Source organism: Pimephales promelas, chromosome 16, assembly GCF_988280905.1.
Source record: "Pimephales promelas chromosome 16, fPimPro1.hap1.1, whole genome shotgun sequence".
Lineage (NCBI taxonomy): Eukaryota > Metazoa > Chordata > Actinopteri > Cypriniformes > Leuciscidae > Pimephales > Pimephales promelas.
In genome coordinates this window covers 30,788,326-30,813,177 of record NC_142784.1, presented here as the reverse complement: position 1 = coordinate 30,813,177, position 24,852 = coordinate 30,788,326, and the positions used below count along the sequence as shown (strand labels likewise).

The following is a 24,852-nucleotide window of genomic DNA, read 5'->3' as shown; positions in this document are numbered from 1 at the left end:
GCTCTGTTTTTCTGAATTAATGAGTTAGTTTTTCTTGAGAAAAAAAAGTTTTTGCTCTGTTTTTCTGAATTAATGAGTTAATTTTTCATGAGAAAATTTATTTTTGCTGTTTTTCTGAATTAACTCATTAATTCAGAAAAACAGAGCAAAAAAATTCCATTAAAAATTAACTCATTAATTCAGAAAAACAGAGCAAATTTTTTTTTTCTCATGAAAAATTAACTCATTAATTCAGAAAAACAGAGCAAAAAAAATTTTTTCTCATGAAAAATTAACTCGTTAATTCAGAAAAACAGAGCAATTTTTTTTCTCATGAAAAATTAACTCGTTAATTCAGAAAAACAGAGTAGTTTTTTTTCTTCAAGTGAATGCAATACGCCTCCGTAGAATGTTGTTAACCATTTTTTTTCATACTATGAAAGACAAAAGGACCTGATTCTTCTTTTGTGTTCAACTGAACAAAGAAACTCATAGAGGAGAACGACTCAGGTGAGTAAATGATGACAGAATTAGCATGTTTGGGTTATCTCTTTAATAAAGCTAAATATTAGTGAATTATATGTTGCATACATTGCATAAATATTTTTTGGAGTTTTCGTGAAAAACCTGGATATGAGGGCATTTTAAAAGTGTGATCCCTGTCAATCCCACAACCATCCAATCAATTCTCCATAGACAAAATCAAGTCCCGCCCTACATTTCTTCTTGTTTGAGAAGCAATTTCACTCAGATGAATGTCACAATAGGCAAGAAAAGACGATCGCAACCTTAGTTTCATGCAGACTTTGCCACTTTTAGTTTCTGTAAATAAAAATGTTTGACAAATCATTGTCGTACCGGCAGAAGAATATTGTGAAAAATTTGATTTTTTTAATTATTACTATTTAAAGCTACACTGTGTGGCTCTTATTCTTATTCTTAGCTAAAAACACACTTAGTTCTTTCAAAAATATATGTGCTCATTAATGTATATTCGTTCAAGTAATAAAGTATTCTCGTGAGTGTATAATATGCCATTACATAAGGCAAGGGGTTCTAATGTTGGTCGCCATGTTGCCCCTCCATCTTGAAAGTACATTAGCCAAAGAGGGACATACCCGCTAATTCAAGCTTCGCCTTTCACGTTTATGTTTGGACGTTATGGACGAGGTCGAACTGGAAGCCATGTTAACCTTGGACTACATTGGCCACCGTAGGAGTTAAAACGAAATCGGAATTGAGAGGAACAGAAAGTATTCACTGGATCGTCATAAACCTTTTCACCGCTAGATGGGGGTAAAAATCACACAGTGTAGCTTTAAAAATTAATGTAAAAATAGGGCTGCAACTTAGATACGCAATCCAAAGCTACTGTCTGAGCTGTTGGACTGCACCCTGGAGTAGTTGTACCCTATGTAGAGCGGGGTCTGCTTAACGGGGTGAAATGCGGATCCGGAGGTGAAGGACGCGTAGGGATCGCTGCCGTTAAGGCGTGCAGAAGCGTACAGCGTGTTTTTGGAAACATACTGGCTTTGCATCACATTTGGGCCATAATAGTCCAGGTTTTGAGGTGGCATGATGTTTTGACTGAACACTAAAGACCCAGTGGTCACCGGTTGCACACTGCAAGGTGAATGTTGACCACTAGAAGGCGCAATGGCGTAGCTGAACGCAGAAGGCTGCAGAATGGAGAGGCTGTTTGAGTTAAAGGCCCTTACAGCGGGTTTATTAACTTGTCGGTTTGAATAAATTGACGAGCCTGGTTTTGGACCAACACGACGACAGAGAAATATAACTCCAGACGCCATAAGAAAAGCACTAGTTACCCAACCGATATACAGCGCCTCTCCTAGTTCCCTGCGCTGCGCGTCCACAAGTAGAGGATTGTAGAAGTCTCTAATAATAGCGTGAGCCGTCCAAGAGACCGGGATGATAACGCAAACGGATGCTAAAATCTGCATCGCCCCCGAGGCAATCGCAAACGAGCTTTTGACACGCGGTTGATCCTTGAGACACGACGTGCAACGGAGGCCGAAAAGAGACGCGAGCAGCCCGAGTGCAGACAGAGCCAGTGCGCTACACGTCAATCCCCGAGCCGCCTGCAGGTCCGGCGGGAGGAACAGCAGAGAGTCGTACGCTTTGCACTGCATGTGGATGTTGGCCTGTCTGAAGCACGTCGTCCACAGACCCTCCCAGCGGGTCTCCATCACGATGATGTTCTCCCCGATGAACGCCGTCACTTTCCACATGGGGAGGCCCGTGACGGCCACCGTCCCGATCAGACCGATGATGCCCAGGCACAGAGCGATGAGGTCACACTTGCCCTGAACCATCATTGACCTCTGCCTCACACACTTTTGTCTATTTCATTGGTTTTCCTAAAAGTAGCTAGAGAAACAAAAAGCATATCAGAATGATTTATGAAAGATTATGTGACACTGAAGACTGGAGTAATGATGTTGAAAATTCAGCTTTGATCGCAGGAATAAATTAGCTAGAAAATAGGCAAATGCTAGTGTCTATCATGATTGGATCATTATTGCTGTGATCATTATGTGTATTGGTAAATGTTTGGCAACAGTTCTTCTAACTTACACCCACATACATTTTGTAAACACAAACCTTTATTTTGAACGCGATTAATCACGATTAATCGTTTGACAGCCCCTAGAAAGATGAAGTTCGGTTTAAATTTGAAATTACATTTTTAACCCAACATTTGGGTTTGTCCATATTTTTCCCACACATTTGGCTACAAACAACCCAGCATTGGGGTAGGATTTGGATCTGGTTGAGGGTTAGTTGCATGTAAATGGGTGGTTTTAACCCAACTTTAGGTCAAATATGGTCAAACCCAAAAGTTGGGTAAAAAAATCTAATTAAAAATTTAACCCAATGGCTATTGGCCATATGTGACCCAAAGTTGGGTTAAAACAACCCAGCATTTTTAGAGTGCAACATTTTTTCTTCTGTCAAACCAACTTAAATAATTTATGTGGTTCTGATAACATAATATTTTGAGTTTCTGATGATTAAATCGATCTCCTTCATTGTATTAACTCATTTTTTCCATTTCAATGAACTTAAAATTTTAAGGCAACCAGGTTACTTCATTTTTTAAGTTAAACCAACAACATTTTTTTTTTTTTACAGTGTATTGATGGAGTGTGTAGCTTTTCACTTCTTAAACAACCTTAGGAAGACACATCATGGATTTTCCAGGATGACAACCTCAAGATTCATCAGGATCATTTGAGAGAGGAGCATGAAGAATCAGTTTCACACATGAATCGGCTCCTCTGAGTCCAGATCTTAAACTCATTGAAAGTGTTTGGGATGTGCTGGAGGAGACTTTACAGAGTGCTGGACTCTCGCATTGACAATACAAGATCTTGATCAAAAATTGATGCTCTTGTGATGGAAATAACATCTCTACATTTTTTTCCATTAAGAGTTTTGGTCAAGACTATGCAAGAGCCCAGCACTCTGTAATGTCTCCTCCAGCACATCCATGTAGCCTGAACAGTTTGATCCTGATGAACCTTGACTTTGTCTTCCTGGAATATGGCCATGATGGTTTCCTACATGGTTTTATAAGAAATTATGGTTTCCTTGGTTTTATAAGAAATGAAAAGCTACACTCTTTATCAATAAGGGTTAGAAGTACTGCCAAACAAATAACATGCTAGAAACATAACAATCACTGCAATAATGATCCAATCATAGACTCTTAAGCATTTGCCAATTTAAATCCAAACCGTGGCAGTGTTTGTTAGTTTTTTATGGCCGTGGCAGTGGATTTCACAATATTACTGTAGTTTTGATCAAATAAATGCAACCTTGGTGAACATAAGAGACTTCTATCAAACATTATGTTGTTCTCTGTCTAGATGTCCTGAATGAACATCTCCACAAAAAATTGACAGGAAATGATCCTCAACAAATAAATGAATCCACTCACCCTGTTCTGAACAAATATAATCCTGTTGGGCAGCGATTTAGTGTCCAAATCCAGAGGTCTCAGACTCAGCGTGTTAAACACAAAAAAAACAGGTGTGTTAGACAGACAGGTGAATGTTGTTCCTAGATCAAATAGGACAGTCAGAGTCCACATGGATCCACATGGCAGTGTGCGATTATACATCTTAATGATAACTCTTTTTGTTATGGGAAATTGGCAGGGGTGTCTTCTGATTGGTTCAGGATGATGAGGGTATGTAGAGATGCTGATGTTGTGTTTACTGTCCAGTGTTCACATTCTGTCAACAATGTTATAATTTCTCATGACATGTAAACACACTCAAATGAACAATGACCTTGACTAAGACAGTAATAGATCCTCATACTTCACCACTAGAGGGAGCAGCTGCACTAAGTAGTGCTTTGGAGGCTGAAATGAGTTGCTTTTATCCTCCTTATTTGTCACCAGTGCAGAAGTCAGCTGTTTTCTGTGAATGTGCGAGACTTCCGATTCATTCGCCGCTGTACTGCATTAGAGAATGGGTCGGGAATAATAACAAAGTGCAGAAAACGCTAAAACTATCTGTGCTACAAACCAGTCTGTTCATGATTGCGATGATAAATTCAATTAATATGATAACTAAATAAATACAAGTTTGCAATATTAAACAGCATGATGGGCTGTTTTTTTTTTTATTGAAACATTTTCAAAGAAAACATGATGGGCTGTTTTTGTACAGCTAATAACTTGAACCACGTGACACCGGACATTCCACGACGCTCACGTTAAAAATAAGGTGGATAGTCAGTGACTGTTTTGGACAATATTTCTGGTTGCAGCGCATTGTTGTCTATTTCTATTGTCATTTATTAACCATAAATTTACATTTGATTCAAAGCACCTGTTGTAGATCATCTTTAGTGCCACATGACTTTTGTAATAGTCTAATCAAGGTCACTTCTCCCTGATGACGACCCACAGGTTTTGCATTATGAGGACACCACAGTCCACAGGCTCTGTTCTCAAACCCAGTGAGCTGCCTTGCTGTATATACTGCCTACATAGAGAGCGAAGTTCTAAGGAAGCATCATAACTCAAATTTAACCTCATAAGTGAGTGATTTAGAACATTATATAGGCACTATAGTAACTATTGTCTTCACGCAAATAGCTAGCATATTGCTAAGGTAATAATGCAATACCCTCATAATCATAAAAATACAGTTTGCATTTAAATTTGGTAAAATAGTAATTTTAAACTAGTAAATGTTGGGTTGCACTTTATTTTACAGTGTGCACTTATGTGTACTTTGAAAGAAGAACATAATGGGTAATATAAGGTAACTACATGGTTTATGGGTTCAGGGTTAGTACCTAGTTATTACACAGTTATTGCAATTAATAAGTGATAATATGATTTTAAAGAGAGCTTTAAAATAAAGTGCTAATTTTGAATTAAACTGTTTTATTTTTGAATTAAATGAAACATTAATAATTTATTTGGGTGGTGTTTTTTTTTTTTTTTTACCCCTTTCTTTCTTCAATGAGCTCACCACAGTGCATTCTGGGATTGCATACTCCTAGATAGTTCTGATCAGTTTCCTGGTTCTGTTGTAGCATTACTATACTAATACCAGCAGCTCTTGTGTTACTCAATCGCTCTGGGTGTGTCTACACACAGAGACGCTAGAAACAATAGCCGTCTTACGTTTCACTGTGGCTTTCTATTTATGTAAAGCCACAGGGCATAAAGATCTCGAACGCACTGAGCTGAACTAAATCACCAAATTCAGCACCTGCCTGTAACTCAGACCCCGTGCCTTTTTGAGAAAACACTTCGTCCGAAGCTGAAGAGATGAACAGATTTCTTCTAAGAACTATTACTGTGCAAATACACAAAGGAAACCGTACACTACCATTACCTGTAAATACGGAAAGATATGAGGAAGAAAAGCAAATATGTTATCCTAAAAGATGTTTCACATGTTTATTGATTCAAATCATTGAATTGTGCTTTGATTTTTACAAAAATATCTGAATATTAAACACTTTTCCTAGTTTATATTTTAGACAGCTTTGAAGTAATGCCTCAAGTGACACACTTTACAACGTCCTGAGGTATGATCAATCATATAAAACAACAATCTGTATCTCAGTCAAAGTTCTCAAAAATGCTCCTTACAAAGTAAAAAATGAAAAATGCAAAAATTAGTTGAAATGACATTCAAATAGTCAAAAACAGCATAGATTGAATCAGGGAACAAATTTAATGTGCAAGCAACTTTTTTTTTTACATTTAAAACTTTAAGGTGACGTAGTTACACGTTGCTACATGTACTTACTATAGTAATAACAGGCAAGTAACTGACCCTAAACCAAATCCTAACTCTATAGTAAGTACAAGTTCATTAATATTACTCGGTGCTTATTTGAGCAAGTACAATGCAACTACGTTACCTAAAACCTTTGGTTTGAAGTCTGTCCTTTCTGTTTCTCCTTTGCTCTTAGATATTTAAAAAAGCCAAACTTAAAGAATTCCCAAGAATGAAACTTGTAAAAATGAAATGTATAACTAAATTTGTTACATTTAAAACCATTTACAATTTTATTCTTTAAAAAAAAAAAATCTTTGTTTAGAAGTCCACGCTTTAACACACACAAACATACAAAAACACAAATAGACAAGCCTGTGGGTTCAGAGATAAGCCACCGCGCTGCGGGCGGACGGGTGTCGGGACGGTTGTATGAACGACTGCTGTTTGGTCGGTTGGTACGACGGCTGAACGAACGACTGCTGTCGGGACGGTTGATACGACGTCTGAATGAATGACGGTGGTCCTGACGGATGACTGTAGTCGGACCGGGCTTGGGGATGGAAGGCCATGGGTTGTGGCTGATAGGCCACATAGGGTGCGTTCCTGGAGTACCTGTACCTTGGGTCCGGGCCCTTGTCCAACGGGCCGCTACAGCAAGTGAATATACAACCACCGACGAACAGGAAGGCCGACGACACCCAACCGATGTACAAAGCCTCCCCAAGTTCCCTACGCTGGGCATCGAGGAGCAAGGGGTTGTAGAAATCCTGTATGATGGCGTGTGCGGTCCATGAGATGGGAACGAGGCAGCAGAAGCATCCCACTAGGATCATGCAACCGGAGATGATCAGAACCATACGCTTGGCACGGTCGTTGTCTTGAATGCATGCCGTGCACCTCATCCCGATAATGGAGATTAGTAAACCCAAACCGGTCAATGCAACGGAGCAGCACATGAGCCCCCGTGCGGCCTGGAGGTCCGGGGACAGCGCCAGCAGGGAGTCGTACACTTTACACTGCATCCGAATGTTGGCCTGCCGGTAGCAGTTCATCCACAAGCCCTCGTAACGGGTCTCCATCACGATGATGTTCTCCCCGATGAACGCCGTCACCCGCCACATCGGCATCCCGGTGCTGGCCGCCGCCCCAATAAGCCCGATTAGGGTCACGCACAGTCCCACAATCTCCAGTGCGCCGTTCGCCATGACTCCAGAGCGTGCCACAGGTCAGCACGAACAGGTTTCGACTGTGAGGATTTGCATCCTGCTGGAATGGGAGCTCTCAGGTGTCCACCTGTTCCCAGTCTCCGCCCTCTTGCTCAAGGGAGGGAGGGAACGCTGAGGCTGGTTGCTATGAAATCAAATCCCCATGTGAGTGTATTTGGTTTTGTGTCACTCGGGGGGGAGGAGGAGCACGTAGCCGTGTTGATGTGTGCTCAGCAGGCTATGTTTTCCTGTTGAGGAAACACAGGGATCACTGAACCGCCAGATACAAGCCAACACGGCTGTCAATGTTTAACGCCGTTGGTGTTGTGGCTCATTAAATTGCTGTCTGAAATGTTTAAAAACATCAGCTGATGGTTTAACGCCGATGTTTTGCTTTTAGTGAAAGGTGAAGCGTGTCATTTTTGCGAAATTTCATTATTTTTACACTTCCATTTAATGCTGAGTGGTGTTTGACAGGTTTCTAGGGTGTTCTGGGGGAACCAATAAAAACAGCCACATCAGAACCACTCTACACTTTAGCAGCTGCATAGCAACACCCTAGCACACCTAGCTTGTTACTATGTGGTTGCTCGGGTGTTGCTATGTAGCTGCTAAGGCGTTCTGAATTCTTATTAGAATGTTGCTATGTGGTTGCTTGGGTGTTGCTATGCACATGCTAAAGAGGTTCTAAGTGTTTTTTAGAATGTTATGTGGTTGCTTGGGTGTTGCTATGCACATGCTAAAGAGGTTCTGAGTGTTTTTTAGAATGTTATGTGGTTGCTTGGGTGTTGCTATGCAGCTGTTAAAAAGGTTCTGCATGTTTTTTAGACATTTAGAACCTTGGTGGTTGGTGGCTTGGTGGATATTACTTGGTGGTTGTGTGGGTGTTGCTATGCAGCGGCCAGCGGCTAAGGAGTTCTGAGCATTTTTTAGAATGTTACTACTGTGTGTGGTTGTTGGGGTGTTGCTATGCAGCTGGTAAAAAGGTTCTTAGTGTTTTTTAGAATGTTACTGTGTGGTTGATCGGTGTTGCTATGCAGCTGCTAAAGAAGTTCTAGGTTTTTTTAAGAAAGTTACTATGTGGTTGCTTGGGTGTTGCTATGCAGATGCTAAAGAGGTTCTGAGTGTTTTTTAGAATGTTACTATGTGGTTGATTGGGTGTTGCTATGCAGCTACTAAGGGGGTCTGGGTGGCTTTAAGAATATTACTTTGGTGGTTGTGTGGGTGTTGCTATGCAGCAGCTAAGGGGTGTTCTGGGCATTTTTTTTTAGAATGTTACTACTGTATGTGGTTGCTCGGGTGTTGCTATGCAGCTGCTAAAGAAGTTCTAGTTTTTTTTTTAAGAATGTTACTGTGTGGTTGCTTGGGTGTTGCTATGCAGCTGCTAAAGAGGTTTTGAGTGTGTTTTTTGTTTTGTTTTTAGAATGTTACTGTGTGGTTGGTCAGGTGTTGCTATGCAGGGTGTTTTTTTTGGGAAACTTACAATGGAATTGCTTTAGTTTTCTGAGGCAACAACCAAGCCCAAGCAACTATCTGCTAAGGTCCTCTAAATTTGATCACGTTAATATGATATTTAGGGACTCAAAAGCTGCATAATTACTGCTCAGAACACTTGAGCAACGGCATAGCAACACCCTAGCAACCTTTGTATGGTCGAGCGTCTTTGCAATTCCATTTGATAATGAGTATTTTTTTCCAAAGTGTTCTGAGTGGGTTTAGCATGTTTCTATGGGGTTGAAATGTTTTTAGCGGAAAATCAACATACCAAAAACAATCAGAACACATTAGCAAGAATTTTTGTAATTCCATTTGACTTTTAACCTGTTGCTATGCCTGTTTTCTGTGCATGTTACTAATTCACGATACTAAAACACCTTAGCAGCTTCATAGCAACACCCTAGCAAACTTTATAGGGTCAAGCACTGCTCACATTTTCTTCAGACAATGTGAAAAAAAGAGTTTCTGTTCCTACAATACGGCTGACGTAAGCTTGCTTGACCATAAACTTCTGGTACTAAGTTCATTTCCATCAGCAAGTCCAGATGAGAGTTTTGATCATACTATTGTTTTGATGCAACTGTTTCTCCAATAACATCTTATATCACCTGCACATCTTTATTTGTCACACAAACACAAAGTCATTGTCACTCATGTCTGCTGGTAAATTTGCATTAGGGGTGTGACATTTTGAGGTTGTGGAACATTTCCTCTGACAACACAAGAGAAACAAACATTGGAAAACCACCTGAACTGGTTCGACCAGCATTGCCAAAACTAAGCTGAAAAAACAGCAAAATCATGCCGCCAGATCCAGGAAAGGAATGTTTTGAGACTAAAGACCAGAAACCAGTACATCCACAGTTCTTTTTACACATTTATTTTTAATACGATTAAAGTCAAACCAGTGCTGTGAAAAAAAAAAGGTCAACATTAAAATCGGTTAAATGCTGTGTGGAAATATCCCACGTTTCTGTTTTTAAATTTAGCACATTCCATCCTATTTTTGTACAAATGTAAATTACGAACATCATTTTATAATACAGGCAAGAAGGAAATGCATCAAGCATCACATATACAGTCATATATTATCAACAAATAGGCTCCTGTTTTCTTCTGAATGTCCGTTCCCATCTCAAGTTATTTCTACACTGGAGTCTCTATGGGAGATTTTAGTGTTAAAGTGCCACACTCACTGTGTGTGTTTTAATATCTTGGCTGGTTATAGACTGAGGGTGGAACAGAAGAATAGGCTGGTTGATATGCGGGTTGTCCGTACGGGTATCCATATCCGGGCCTGTAGGAGTAGTTATACGGGACCGATCCGGCACGATACATCACAGCATTCATGTCCACTTTGTCTTGTGTGCGAGGTGCATGTCGACACAGCAGAATCACCCCGGCGCAGAAGAGCAACGCAGAAGTGATCCATCCGATATAAAGGGCCTCCCCGAGCTCTCTGCGTTGGGCGTCGAGCAACAAAGGGTTGTAGAAGTCTTGGATGATCGCGTGAGCCGTCCACGACACGGGGATGATGGTGGTCAAGCAGCCCGCCAGGAACAAACACCCTCCACTCACCAGAACGATGTGCTTGGTCTTGGGACGGGAGTCCACCAGACGGGTACAGCGCATTCCTACGGATGACACGATGCAGGCGAAGGCGGACAAAGCTACGGAGGCGCACATGAGGCCCCTGGCAGCCTGGAGATCGGCCGGAAGGAACAGCAAAGAATCGTAGACCTTGCATTGCATACGGATGTTGGCTTGCCGGTAGCAGTTCATCCACAAGCCTTCCCAACGCGTCTCCATCACAATGATGTTCTCCTGGATGAACGCCGTCACCTTCCACATCGGGAGGCCCGTGACGGCGGCGACGCCGATCAATCCGAAAAACCCGATGACCAGCGCCACCACCTCACAGCACATGGACTCCCGTCTCTTCCTCTTCTCGACCTTGAGCTGCTCCTGGTATATCTCCTCCGCAGACTTCTCAGGATAGCCCGTGTACACACTGCCCCCATAGGTTTTGTCCGGGTGGGCTTTGTCCGCGTAGGACTTGGCCATGTAAGTCCCGGTCGTGTAAGACATGATGGTCGAGAAGACGCAGAACACAGCTCTCCTTCACTGTGGTGTTTCTCAAATGAGACCGGAAGATCCAGATGACACGTATTTACAGCCAAGAAAAAATGTTAATGATTGTATGCAATCAGACTGGTTCTTCTGCTCCTAAAACATCTGATAATCACCTCGAAGGAAACTGGTGATACTTGAAATGCTCAAACAAGTGACTTCTGCCAATTAGGTGGCTCCTACAGTAAATATGAGTATTATATTCAGAATGCAAACACAAAATAGCTTGTTGGAGTGTATAAGATTTATTTAAAATCTAATTTAAATGGTCACTTTCAAGGTAATATTCAAGTTATAAAATACATAATAATAATAAATAAAAATATATAAATATAAAACAATTTTAAAGCTCAAGTTATCAAAATACAGTGAATTACTATTTCTAAAAATACAGTAATCAACATTTGAACTTTTTGAACAATACTAGGACAACTTTGATGAACTTTTGAGATTCCATTCAAATGTTGACTACTATAATATAAAATTAATACAGTATAAATACAAATACATATATGAATAAATTTGTGAATGACAATGACTATTTTGACATTTTATAACTTGGGTATATGCAATATAATTGCTCATATAACAATAATAATAATAGTTTACTATTATTTTTTAATATAAATATAAACAATTCCTAAATAAAAATAATTCAATAAAATAAATAAATAATTATTATCCAGGCTGGGCAATCAAATAAAAAATGTATTGAGCAATGGAGGTGTAAGAAAAACATTAAAGATAACCACATTCAATTTAAAAATTACAGACAAAACTATAAATAAAATTAACATGCATATATTTTATTGCTCTTTCATAGTTCTGCAGGAGACTCGAATTGTATTTATTATTTATATCTTATTAAAGTTTTAACTGTCTCATATGTTTTTCTTAAGACTCCTTAGAAAATAGAGTCAATATTTTACATCAATTAAAAGCGGCTCAGATCATTGAATGTTTCATCTTTGGAAGAATTTGATGAGAAATGTTTCAGTTCATATGGAGATCTCTGACTTATTTTCTCAAAAGGTTCCTAAACTTAAATTTCCCATGATTCCCCTGAGCTTCAGCTGCTGTCTGTCAGTGAGAGGTCAGGTGTGTTACAGCAATTCCAAGTAAGAAACGCAGATAGTGGAGGGTGGAACCTGAGATGGCTAGTGTCACACACACACACACACACACACACACACACACACACACACACACACACACACACACACACACACACACTTCTGTAGATATCTAATCCATCTAACATGAGTCCAGCAGCAGCGTATAGCTTACATTTAGTTTCACTTACAGTAAATAAATGCATGTGGGTGTTGCTCAATATCTAGGCATGTCAGATGCGAATCTCACGCAGACGGCACGCCTGTATTTTTCAGCATGTTATTTCTCATCCTGTCTGCTTTGTATATCCAGAGTGTTTTTAATGAATGCAATTGTTTTTAGTCAAAAGCCCAGCATGGCAAAATCTAAGAATTATGCATCAAAACTATAGGAAAGACAATTAAAAAAAATCTATTTAAAGGGATAGTTCATTGAAATTAATTTTTGGTATGTTTTAGCTTACCTCAAGGGCATCCAAGATGTAGGTGTCTTTGTTTCCGCAGTATTTTCAGTTTTGATATTTTTAGGTCAAACCGTTCTTGTCTGTCAGTCATATAATGCAGGTCTATGATCACAGCTTGCGCAGCCACAAAGCGCCCGCGTCCTCAGATCAGTTGGACGTGGCTGTGATTACAAGAGGTAAAAACGATATAAATACTGTTCGTTTTCTCACACAAACCGCTCGTTTCGTGTCTTAGACCATCAATGTGTACTTACATTTACGAGTCATTAAATCATGTTTAACTTGGACTTCTCTGTGCATGCTCTTTGAGGTGGTGACCATAGACCTCCATTATATGACTGACAGACAAGAACGGTTTGACCTAAAAATATCAAAATTGAAAATACTGCGGAAACAAAGACACCTACATCTTGGATGCCCTTGAGGTAAGCTAAAACATATAAAAAATTAATTTCAAAGTCAACTATCCCTTTAATATCGCAATTATTTAGTATATTAAGGAGTTTTGGTGAAATCTTCAGCTTATCAGATGTTTCTCCTGAGGAAAAGACTCTGCAATCAAAAGTCAAGGATTTTAATATGAACTCAAGCATTTCTCAAATGATCCGAGCGGCTCGTCATTCAGTTACAGCTCTGTCTACCGTGTTTGTTGTTTTATTCGTTTCCACTTTTATTCCTCCAATAGAACTGTGAGAAACATCTGAGACAAAGTTCTGAGAAATGAACATTTTCTCTGAAAATCACACAACTTTATTGTTTAAATTATCCTTTAATATCACTTAATTTTAACTAGCACATTTAATATTACAATAAAATCATACAATTAAAAAAGTACAATTATTATCATATTTATAATTGCAGTATTTATATTGTATAAATGTAAGTATAAATATTAGATAATAAATAATATGCATAATAAAATAATATTTTATAAAAAAAAACCTAAATTGCAAGTTTTTTGTGCAATTAATGCATTGGAATGATTATCTAGTTTAGTCTTATTCATAATTGAACAATTCTGATATAAAAGTTGAAAAAGTTGCTGGGTAAATCTTAAAATAAAAAAAAAATTGTTTGTTTTTGGTTGTAAATAATGAATTTTAGATGATTACCATAACTGATTGTTTAGTCTCATTCATAATTGAATGATTTATTTAAAACAGAAATAGGCAAATCTTATGTTCGTGATAGATGCACGAATAGAAGTTAGTTTTAGTTTTTCCTTACAAGTACAGAACTAAAATAAATGAATTTAACCCAAAATGTATTAAAAATATAATATATGATCATACCATATTACACTTCATATAGTATAGACTGAATGCACTTAGTTAGTAAAGTGAGTAACATTTAATCTAATTAACCAGAATTCAACAGAGATTTTACAAGATACCAAGACAGCAACAAAAGCTTGAAAAGTAAAAAAAAAAAAACAACAACTAAAAAGATGCACATAAATGAATGAATGAATGAATCACTCTCTGTCAGACGTACTGAGTCTTCCAGTTGGAGTTGGAAGAGGGAGTCCGTCCCAACATGCTCATTTCCACCGGGACATACGGGCCGTCCTCCTCGTCCTTCCTCTGTCGAGGGGCGTAACGGCACAGCAGGATCACCCCCGCCACCAAGAGGACCAGGAACGTGGCGAAGCCCACGTACAGCGCCTGTCCGATCTCGCGCTTCTGCGACTCCAACACCATGGGGTTATAAAAGTCTCGTATGATGGAATGAGTGGACCAGCAGACGGGAATGAGAGCGGCGAGGCCGGACACGACGAAAAGACACCCGCCCACCAGCAGGATCACGTTCTTGCCCCTGCTGTGGTCCTGAAGGCAGTCTGTGCTCCTCATCCCGCAGACGGACACCAGGACGGCGAGGACGGCGAGCGTGATGGACACACACATGAGCCCGCGGGCCGCCTGGATGTCTCCCGGCAGGATGAGCAGAGAGTCGTAGATCTTGCACTGCATCCGGATGTCCGCCTGCCGAATGCACGCCATCCACAAGCCCTCCCACAGCGCCTCCATGACGATGAGGTTGGGCCCGATAAACGCCGTGACCTTCCACATGGGGAGCGCGGTCGTCGCGATGGTCCCGATCAGACCGACGGTGCCCAGCACCAGGGCCAGGATCTCCAGCTTAGCCCTCATGACTACAGCTTCGCTCGCGAGCACAAGTGATGTGAAACGCCAGCGTTTCTACAAATGTATTGGGGATATCTGACAGGAATGATGTAGGAGGGCTTGTGTGCATCCGTGCTATGCGGTAACGCTGGTTTCTGTTAGCTGATGACAAACGGACTTGTCTGTGAGTTCATGCATCGGTTGCAACAGCAGGAACTGCTCTAATGTACACTACAGTGACGGCTCCATAGTGAGGGCCACAAAATAACAAGTTGAAAATTGATCAAATAAAATACTGTAAATAAATAAAAAACAGCAAGACTTGAATTAAAAGAGAAATTTTGAGGCCAAAAGACTGAAATAGTATTTTCGTTTTTAGAGTAAAATGTACTCAGCACTGATTTTAAAATGAAACAAAACAAGATTAAAGAGTTATTTTAACCCAAAAAGAGATGCATTTTTGTAAGAAAAACATCCATATTAAAGGATTAGTTCACTTTTAAAAAAGCTTTTGCTGATAATTTACTCAACCCCATGTCAGGTAAGATATCCATGTCTTTCTTTCTTCAGTCGAAAAGAAATTAAGGTTTTTGATGAACACATTCCAGGATTTTTCTCCATATAATGGACTTCAATGGGAACCAAACGGTTCAAGGTCCAAAAGACAGTCTCAGTGCAAACTGTTCAAAGGGCTTTAAACGATTCCAGGCAATGAATAAGTCATCGTTTTACGATCGCTCATTTAATAAATAAATAACAAATTTTAAGTTTTATAAGCACAAATGGTCGCCTTGCTCTGTTCTGTGATGCACGTTTGTGACTCTCCTGTTCGAACTCGTTCATCAAAATGAACAAATCTTTTCCCGAGTCAACTCGTTCATTTCGTTCAATGAATGAACCAAATGACATGAAAAAAGATTTGTTCATTTTGATGAATTCAAACAAGAGAGTTTAAAGGGATACTCCACTTTTTTTGGAAATAGGCTCATTTTACCACTCTCCCACAGTTTAACAGTTGAGTTTCACCGTTTTCAAATCCATTCAGACGATTTTCTGATATTTCGAAGAATATCAGTAACCAGACAGTTTCTGGTCTCATTGACTTCCATAGTAGGAAAAAAATATACTATGGAAGTCAACGAGACCAGAAACTGTCCGGTTACTGATATTACTCTAAATATCAGAAAATCGTCTGAATGGATTTGAAAACGGTAAAACTGTTTAACTCTGGGGGAGTGGTAAAATGAGCCTATTTCCAAAAAAAAAGTGGAGTATCCCTTAAAATCATTAAACTCTGAAAATAGTTTAAAGAAATTGTTTAAAGCCCTTAATAATAGTGGGATACTTATTTAAGACAGTAAAACTACAGCTGCTGGCAACCTACAATTAACATTCATCAAGTGCACCTATGGGAGAAAACTGACTTTGGCGAGTAAATAAAACTGTTATTGCTCATTTTGTAAGGACAGAACAAAAAAATTGTATAAATAAGTATAAATTGCATTGTAAGAACATTAATCTGAATCTTGGTGTTCTAAGTGACGTGAACAAATCAAATCAATGACAGTTGTTAAACTTTTACCTCAATTTACAATGAGATGTTATGGATGCCTACAGTTTTCAAATCTTCCATGCATTAAACCATGAAAATATGTGGAACAAAACATTTTTTGTGACGTGCAGTGATGCTTGATGCTGCTTGCCACCATTATGATAGAAAAAAGGCAACAACATAATCTCATACCAGGAAGAACAACATACTTATAATATAAATAATGCAAAATACTAAATGCTTTGTAAGAACATGTTCATGGTTTATCCTCAACTGGCAGGTATCAGTGTTCATTTTATACCTTGTTTTATGACTATTAATCTGTTTGTTTTGTCATTTAAAGTGAATGTATTTTTTAGAATTGAAATCCTGGCTGAACATAGGATCATGTTGAGCACATTTACAGGAGCTCACAGAGAGCAGCAGCTCATCTCACCTGAGCTAAAATGTCACCAGTCTTCATGTAAAACACTGTGAATTAAAATCAGTAAGAGGTTCATTGAAGAGTCAACAGAAACTTTCAAACCTGTCCGACGGGTCGGGCTGCTGTGACTTCATCTGTGACTGAGTTTCATATGTCAACTCAGACGTCCAACCTCAGAGAACAAGAGTGACATTTAACAACATATTATGACTTATGTAAATGTATTCTGTCAATATCACACTTTTCCTTTTAGACAGCACCTTTTACTTAACTGTAGACAGTAAATGTTTCACTTCTGAATAAATAGAGAAAACCACTATAGATGCTCAGAAAATGTGGTACATGTTATTAGATTTTGTAGATTTTTTTTATTATAGTTGATAGTTATTTTCTGCGCCATCTTTGTGCGCCATCTAGCGCATCTGTGTAAAAATGCACGTTCAACATAAAAAAATACAAACTTCCACAGCATCCAATTAATAAATAATAATCAAACAAAGGTATTATTTTATTAATTGTACTCATACCACGTTAAAATGTATAAATAATTACTCTTTTCACGTAAATGCCACAGTCATTTACTTAGAACCAGGTGACAATGAATGATTAGCAAGAATGCTAACGTTATCATTCACTACGTCGTATTACCATCTGGTTCCGTCATTTTACCACAGTATAGGCTTTTATGAACTGTGTAGGTTAATTAACCTAAATGTTGGTTTATTTAGTGCAAAACTCCATTAAATTGATATAAACTTACCTTGTTTTTCTCAGTTTTCTCTAATGAAGTCAAGTCGACCACAGAATCCTTGACTTGAGTCAGGTTAAAGGTCAAAGGATTATTGTTCATCTTCTCCACATCTTTGTCAAAATTGTAACAGCCAATAGATATAAATACAAAAAAGAATTACTTTCAACAATAAAACATAGTAAACTTACGTAAGGTAAACGTAAGGAATTAACAAACTTAGCGAAACCTTAAAGTTTGAAGTTTCAGATGAAATGGCTTCGAGCTCGACATGAGGCATAACATTTCTATGCATTAACACTACTATAAAACTTAACGTATCCTGGCCTACTATGTAAACATATGGTACTACCTTAATTCGACCACTGGGAGGCAGATTGCTTTTTTTTTTATCTAAATGGTTACAAAAAATATGTACAAAATATATCAATAAACACTATACACCTCTATATAAATACATACATTTACAAATATATAACTTATTATAAATAATACATATTATAAATAATATAACAATTATGAGAAGAAAAAAAAATTGATGAAACGGCAAAAAAAAAAACTTTGTACAAAAAATGTCAATATCATTGTTTAGAAAAGATAATTATAAAATTATATAAAAAATAAACAGCAAACAATGAGTGACAATTTCTTAAAAACCCTGACGTGACTTTTAAGAAAAATCCGCTTGTTCGGGAGGTTAAAATCTACGTTCATTACTAGTCTGATCTGAAGGCCACATGAAGCAAAAAAATAAAAGATTCTTAGTAAAGTAAATATTCATGAATTAATTTCTATGATGATGATGCGTGTGTGGTCTGATGATGTCACTCGGGCCTGAGGAGAGGAACTCTATCAGCTCTTACATCTTACCTATATCTGAGCGCTGAGAGATTGATTGCTTCCCTCATCCTATATTTCACTCCTGACTCCAGAGTTTCCGCTAAAAACACCGAGCCTGAAGCGATCCTGGCACTTCCATCTGTCATCGAAGCCAAGCAGTGCCTCACATTTGAAATTCCAACCGCGTTGATTGTCTTTAATGCATAAAGGGCAAGATCACACACGCAGGTCAAAACAGGAGTGCTTCATATTAACACTGGTGGAAATGTGCCTGGAAATGAAGAAGCATCCACGAATCACAGGGATCGGCTTTGGATATGTACGAAACCAGTTTATTTGATATAATATCAATCCACAGCTCTATGTACAAAATAAAAATGCAATCTCTATAGCACAACGGGAATGTTTTCAATTAGAATTCATTATTATCATCTAAAATATTTTTCCAGTGGCTTTTCTCGATTGCATTCAGCAAATTTTGGAACTTTTAAAACACGAAACCAAAAGTTGCTCGTTTAACTGCAGCTAAAACAGAACTAAATAAATGAAAAGGTCAATTAAAAAATAAACGACACTGTACACATTTTGTGTGTGTAAAGGCTCGGGTCGTCTTCCATAATGTGAGTGTCGATTAATGTGTCAGTAATGCAGGGCTGAACCACAACAAACCATATCAACGTGAACAGAACAGTCCATCAGCTAAAAAATCATATTGCATTTATCAACAGAATTCAAGTAAAACAGGACATAGTGACCAAGAATGAGCTGTAAAAAAATCATAAAAATATCCGTTCAGCATTATTTTGACCTGAGATCAATCAATATTCAATATTCAACACAATTACTCAATGAATATTCAACTGGCGTGTGTTTTTCAGGTCAGAATAGTGCGCAGTGTTGTACATTTCGGAAAAATTGAAAAGAAATAAACGCAAATATATACAAATCCAAAGGAGAAAAAGGGCCTTTTCTGTACAAATATGAGAATGTCAAACAAACAAAAATCCATCATATTTTATCCGGCTGTTGTTTCGGCTTACATCTGAAGGACATAATAAATAAATCACAGCCCTTATTTTATAAATAAACAATGAAAATGTTTGGCAGACGTTGGCAGCTGCCAACGTTGAATGTGCAATTCTAAATCTATTGATTGTACTACCACGTTCCCCGCGGTTTCTGATTGGCCACAGCGCACACGTAGAGCTCATCTAATGTGTGTAAGTGTCTATGGTGGAGAAGCATCATATCTTACAGCTATTTCGACAGGAATGTCTAACATTCGGGAATATTAGTGAGGAGAAACCGTCGTCATGCATCGGCCGAGCTTTCGTTGACTCAGCTCTGTGTCTCGTTCTCTGCGCTGCTGTCCCGTCGCACCCAGATGACCTCATCAGGCAGCGCCTGCTCATCCACACTGGCCACTGACATGGCGCACTGCTTCCCTACATGAGAGAGCTTGGCATGGTGAGATTTGTAGTCCTTCTTGCTCTCCGCTTCCTCGTCCTCGTCCTCCTCTGTGTCTCCCTCCAGCGAGAGGGCAGAGAGCGGCCCCTCCAGGTCTGGCTCGGTGGACGGGCTCAGGGCGGACTGGGAGAAGTCGTCGTCGTCGCTAAGGATGTCCGTTTCCTTCACGTCGTGTTCCTGCTCCTCGTAGCGCTGGAGGTCGAACTGTTCCTCCACCCAGCGGTCGGTGTCGCCCGCCGGGATGACGCTCTGCTCCTGAGCATGCTGGGAGTCCGGCGAGTCGCTGTCCGGCTCGGTGTCGAAGACGATGTCCGTGTCGATGGTGAAGCGGTTTCGCACCAGTTTCCTCCGGCCCAGAGTGCGAGTGGGAGCAGAAACTGAAAAGATGCAAAACATTGAGCATTACTCGCATACACCTTTTATTGTCATTTTGTTCATATGTTTGAGTTAAACTACCTTTAGGCAACTAGTGTTAGGAGTAGTTCACTTTTAAAAAAACTTTTGCTAATAATTTATGTCATCCAGTCGAAAAGAGATGAAGGTTTTTGATGAAAACAATCCAGGATTTTCTCCATATAATGGACTTCAATGGGGACCAAACGGTTCAAGGTCCAAATGAGAGTTTCAGTGCAGCTTCAAATGGCTTTAAACGACACCAGACGATGAATAAGGGTCTTATCTAGGACCCTTCGAGTCATGACTCGAAAAAAAGATTCGTTCATTTTGATTAACGAGTTTGAACGGGAGAGTCACAAACGTGCGTCACAGACGAGTATTTGTGCTTATAAAACTTGAACTTTTTTATTTATTTTTTAAATGAGCGATCATTTCGCTTGATAAGACCCTTATTCATCGTCTGGTGTCGTTTAAAGTCCTTTGAAGCTGCACTGAATCTCATTTGGACCTTGAACCGTTTGGTTCCCATTGAAGTCCATTATATGGCGGAAATCCAGGAATGTTTTCATCAAAAACCTTAATTTATTTTCGACTGAAGAAAGAAAGACATGGACATCTTGGATGACATGGGGGTGAGTAAATTATCAGTTTTATCAGTTTTTTTTAAAAGTAACCACATGAACCCATTGAAAAATAAGTATTTTATGCTTACCAAGGCATTTATTTGATTCAAATACAATAAAAACAGTAATATTGAGAAATATTTTTACATCATTAGTGTCACGAAATCTATGACAAAAAATGTTTTCCGTTGATAACCTTTATTCCATGACAAAGACGAGACCAACGTCATTAAATGATGACTGTGACTTTATCAATGTTGACAAAAATGACCAGACTAAAATGTTATAAATATATGTTTTTGTTGAATGAAAGCAGAGACAAAACTGTTTTTAACAAGCCGCAACAAGCTTTTCATGCTTACGGTTGCCAGATTTCAAGAAATTAAATCCTCCAATCAGAGCTTTTCTGTTAAAGAAAACATGTTTTCTACCCTGAAAACACAGACGAACAAGAAAGCTGCAGTTTAGAGATTTCCACTTGAGATTTTCTGCTTGAATGAAAGTATCATTCAGTCGGTCTGTGCTCTGTCATGAACCGCTTACGCCGTTTGTGATCAAACCTTCTCAGTGATGAACTCCAAACAGGAATCTCTCGATTGCTAAATCAATTAACTTACGCAACCTCTATGCGACAATGCAAAGTCTTTTTTGCTGTTGTTTTAATAGAAAAACATTACTGTAATTTGGAATTATTGGAGTTTTTTTTTTTTTACCAGTATATGATAAATAGCCTATAATAATTCTGAAAACAAGATGAGGTCAAATAAACCGGTAACACTTTACAATAAGGTTCATTTATTAAACATTAGTTAATGTATTAACTAACATGAACAATACATTTGTTACTGTTTTTGTTAATCTTTGTTAATACAAATTCAGCTGTTCATTGTTTGTTCATGTTAGTTCACAGTGTATTAACTAATGTTAACAAGATTTTAATAAAGTATTAGTAAATGTTGAAATTAACAAAGATTAACAAATGCTGTAGAAGTATTGTTCGTTCTTAGTTAATGTTAACTACTGTAGTTAACTAATGAACCTTATTGTAAAGTGTTACCAATAAACCATATGCATATGTGTTGACATTCTCTTGATTTGTGCTTATAGGGTGTAAGTGCAATAATTCTAATGAAATGTAAAAATACATTTCTATTTATTATAGTTGACTATAATTTTAATATAATTTTAAATTCAACCATTATACAACTTTCACTGACTATTACTAGAGTAAAATCCTCAGACATTTGACTTGAAGATTCAATTAAAAACAGTTGACAAAATTAACACTACAGTACTTCAGTGTCACATGATCCTTCAGAAATCATTCTAATATGCTGATTTGCTGCTCAAGAAACACTTCTGATGATTATCAATGTTGAAACCAGTGGCCTAAAGTCAGTGTTTAGCCTCTGCTGTGTGTGTGTACCTGCTCTGTTCATGGCGGGTCGGGCTCCTTTAAGAGCGCACAGGCGTTTTCCTCCAAAGGGAACATACTGCTGATTTGGAGGAAGACTCTCTGTCTTCAACAGCTGACGGCGCTGTTTATCTCTCAGGATGGAGTGAACCATCTTCAAGAAGTCTTTCTTACTCTCTGGAGAGCTGCAGACACCGTTTAACACATCAGTTTATTATTCATGTAGATTTTAGACATATGTTCAAAATCAGATAAATATGGTTTGTATTTGTGTTTCACATAACAATAACAGCACATTTAAGGTAACATGCACATAAAAGCTGTACAGGGTTCCTCCACCAGATGGTGTCAGTTTCCTAATGAATGATGTTTGTTAAATGTGTGCGTATTGTTTTATAGCAGGACACACTGACCTGCAGCAGAGCTGAAACACTCTCTCGGGTCTTCCCTCTGATTCAGACTTCACATGGATGATCTCACAAACGGCTGCGTTGTCTCCGTCTGTACCCACACACACACACACACACACTGTGATCAGGTCCCCAGGGTTTCGTTTGGGTCTGATATTTGATTTGTGTGTGTCACACTCACTTACCTGTATTGGACAGTGTGCGCACCTGGAGCGCATCAGTGGGGATCATGTGGCGGAAACGGAACGGATCTTTCTCCTCACCTGAGACCGATGCTCGATGAGAACCACCCTGAGGAAGAGAGACGGACGCGTGTGAATAATGTGCTGTTGTTATGAGTATGAATACAACACCCAGTTAGCTGAAGAACACTTCTTTAGTGAACTACTCGCTACTAGCGAAAAAGGCTGCGGGATAGAGAGAGGGAGAAAGAGGGATGGTTGGGAGTAATGTCCACATCACAACACTCACCATTTTCTTCTTCTGCTTAGAATAATCTTTACAGATGAACACAACAGCGGTTTTAAACACTGGAGAAGAAAGATACAACATTACTCTTCTGTTCACTTCAGAATCTATCACATCTATCCATCCATCCATCCATCCATCCATCCATCTATCTATCTATCTATCTATCTATCTATCTATCTATCTATCTATCTATCTATCTATCTATCTATCTATCTATCTATCTATCTATCTATCTGTCTGTCTGTCTGTCTGTCTGTCTGTCTGTCTATCTATCTATCTATCTATCTATCTATCTGTATGTTTGTCAGTCTGTCTGTCTGTCTAACTGTCTATCTATCTATCTATATCTGTCTATCTGTCTATCTATCTATCTATCTATCTATCTATCTATCTATCTATCTATCTATCTATCTATCTATCTATCTATCTATCTATCTATCTATCTATCTATCTGTCTGTCTGTCTGTCTGTCTGTCTGTCTGTCTATCTATCTATCTATCTATCTATCTGTATGTTTGTCAGTCTGTCTGTCTGTCTAACTGTCTATCTATCTATCTATATCTGTCTATCTGTCTATCTATCTATCTATCTATCTATCTATCTATCTATCTATCTATCTATCTATCTATCTATCTATCTATCTATCTGTCTGTCTGTCTGTCTGTCTGTCTGTCTGTCTGTCTATCTATCTATCTATCTATCTATCTATCTGTCTGTCTGTCTGTCTGTCTGTCTGTCTGTCTGTCTATCTATCTATCTATCTATCTATCTATCTATCTATCTATCTATCTATCTATCTGTCTGTCTGTCTGTCTGTCTGTCTGTCTGTCTATCTATCTATCTATCTGTATGTTTGTCAGTCTGTCTGTCTGTCTAACTGTCTATCTATCTATCTATATCTGTCTATCTATCTATCTATCTATCTATCTATCTATCTATCTATCTATCTATCTATCTATCTATCTATCTATCTATCTATCTATCTATCTATCTATCTATCTGTATGTTTGTCAGTCTGTCTGTCTGTCTAACTGTCTATCTATCTATCTATATCTGTCTGTCTGTCTATCTATCTATCTATCTATCTATCTATCTATCTATCTATCTATCTATCTATCTATCTATCTATCTATCTATCTATCTATATCTGTCTGTCAGTCTGTCTGTCTATCTATCTATCTATCTATCTATCTATCTATCTATCTATCTATCTATCTATCTGTATGTTTGTCAGTCTGTCTGTCTATCTATCTATCTATCTATCTATCTATCTGTATGTCAGTCTGTCTGTCTATCTATCTATCTATCTATCTATCTATCTCTATCTATCTATCTATCTATCTATCTATCTATCTATCTATCTATCTATCTATCTATCTATCTATCTATCTATCTATCTATCTATCTATCTATCTGTATGTTTGTCAGTCTGTCTGTCTATCTATCTATCTATCTATCTATCTATCTATCTATCTATCTATCTATCTATCTATCTATCTATCTATCTATCTATCTATCTATCTATCTATCTATCTATTTCCGTCTGTCAGTCAGTGTGTGTCTGTCTATCTATCTATCTATCTATCTATATATCTATCTATATCTGTCTATCTATCTATCTATCTATCTATCTATCTATCTATCTATCTATCTATCTATCTATCTATCTATCTATCTATCTATCTATCTATCTATCTATCTATCTATCTATCTATCTATCTC

At 38.3% G+C, this 24,852-nt stretch overlaps 5 protein-coding genes across 7 annotated transcripts in view; all 5 read right to left on the bottom strand.

The window, feature by feature from the left end:
* Positions 1-269: 269 nt before the first annotated feature.
* On the bottom strand, positions 270-5,822 carry cldn8.3 (claudin 8.3). The gene is made up of 2 exons (XM_039678714.2): positions 3,941-5,822; positions 270-2,367 (listed from the first exon to the last, which is right to left on the bottom strand). The coding sequence occupies exon 2, from the start codon at positions 2,313-2,315 to the stop codon at positions 1,329-1,331; it is 987 nt and encodes a 328-aa protein (XP_039534648.2). The 5' UTR covers positions 2,316-2,367; positions 3,941-5,822; the 3' UTR covers positions 270-1,328.
* Positions 5,823-5,912: 90 nt separating this feature from the next.
* cldn8.1 (claudin 8.1) lies at positions 5,913-17,611 on the bottom strand. The gene is made up of 3 exons (XM_039678720.2): positions 17,522-17,611; positions 16,864-16,933; positions 5,913-7,707 (listed from the first exon to the last, which is right to left on the bottom strand). Exon 3 carries the CDS (start codon positions 7,457-7,459, stop codon positions 6,635-6,637), a length of 825 nt encoding a protein of 274 aa, XP_039534654.1. The 5' UTR covers positions 7,460-7,707; positions 16,864-16,933; positions 17,522-17,611; the 3' UTR covers positions 5,913-6,634.
* On the bottom strand, positions 9,424-11,136 carry cldn8.2 (claudin 8.2). The gene has a single exon (XM_039678717.2). The coding sequence runs from the start codon at positions 11,042-11,044 to the stop codon at positions 10,163-10,165; it is 882 nt and encodes a 293-aa protein (XP_039534651.2). The 5' UTR covers positions 11,045-11,136; the 3' UTR covers positions 9,424-10,162.
* On the bottom strand, positions 14,050-15,129 carry LOC120483594 (claudin-4). Its single transcript, XM_039678727.2, has one exon. It carries the CDS (start codon positions 14,810-14,812, stop codon positions 14,147-14,149), a length of 666 nt encoding a protein of 221 aa, XP_039534661.2. The 5' UTR covers positions 14,813-15,129; the 3' UTR covers positions 14,050-14,146.
* A 1,048-nt stretch (positions 17,612-18,659) lies between the features above and the next one.
* The window catches only part of tiam1b (TIAM Rac1 associated GEF 1b), a 103,603-nt gene continuing 97,410 nt past the window's right edge, over positions 18,660-24,852 (bottom strand). For all 3 annotated transcript variants that reach the window (XM_039678647.2, XM_039678645.2, XM_039678646.2), the window contains 5 exons: positions 23,131-23,189; positions 22,845-22,950; positions 22,663-22,750; positions 22,262-22,434; positions 18,660-20,193 (listed from right to left, as the gene is read on the bottom strand). In XM_039678647.2, the coding sequence (XP_039534581.2) occupies positions 19,688-20,193; positions 22,262-22,434; positions 22,663-22,750; positions 22,845-22,950; positions 23,131-23,189 (932 nt within the window). In that variant the 3' untranslated portion in view covers positions 18,660-19,687. The remainder of the gene's footprint in view (positions 20,194-22,261; positions 22,435-22,662; positions 22,751-22,844; positions 22,951-23,130; positions 23,190-24,852) is intronic.

What these genes read in the sequence shown, in the direction of transcription:
- cldn8.3 (XM_039678714.2), bottom strand. Translation starts at nt 2,315, where the DNA reads ATGATGGTTCAGGGCAAGTGTGACCTCATCGCTCTGTGCCTGGGCATC.
- cldn8.1 (XM_039678720.2), bottom strand. Translation starts at nt 7,459, where the DNA reads ATGGCGAACGGCGCACTGGAGATTGTGGGACTGTGCGTGACCCTAATC.
- cldn8.2 (XM_039678717.2), bottom strand. Translation starts at nt 11,044, where the DNA reads ATGTCTTACACGACCGGGACTTACATGGCCAAGTCCTACGCGGACAAA.
- LOC120483594 (XM_039678727.2), bottom strand. Translation starts at nt 14,812, where the DNA reads ATGAGGGCTAAGCTGGAGATCCTGGCCCTGGTGCTGGGCACCGTCGGT.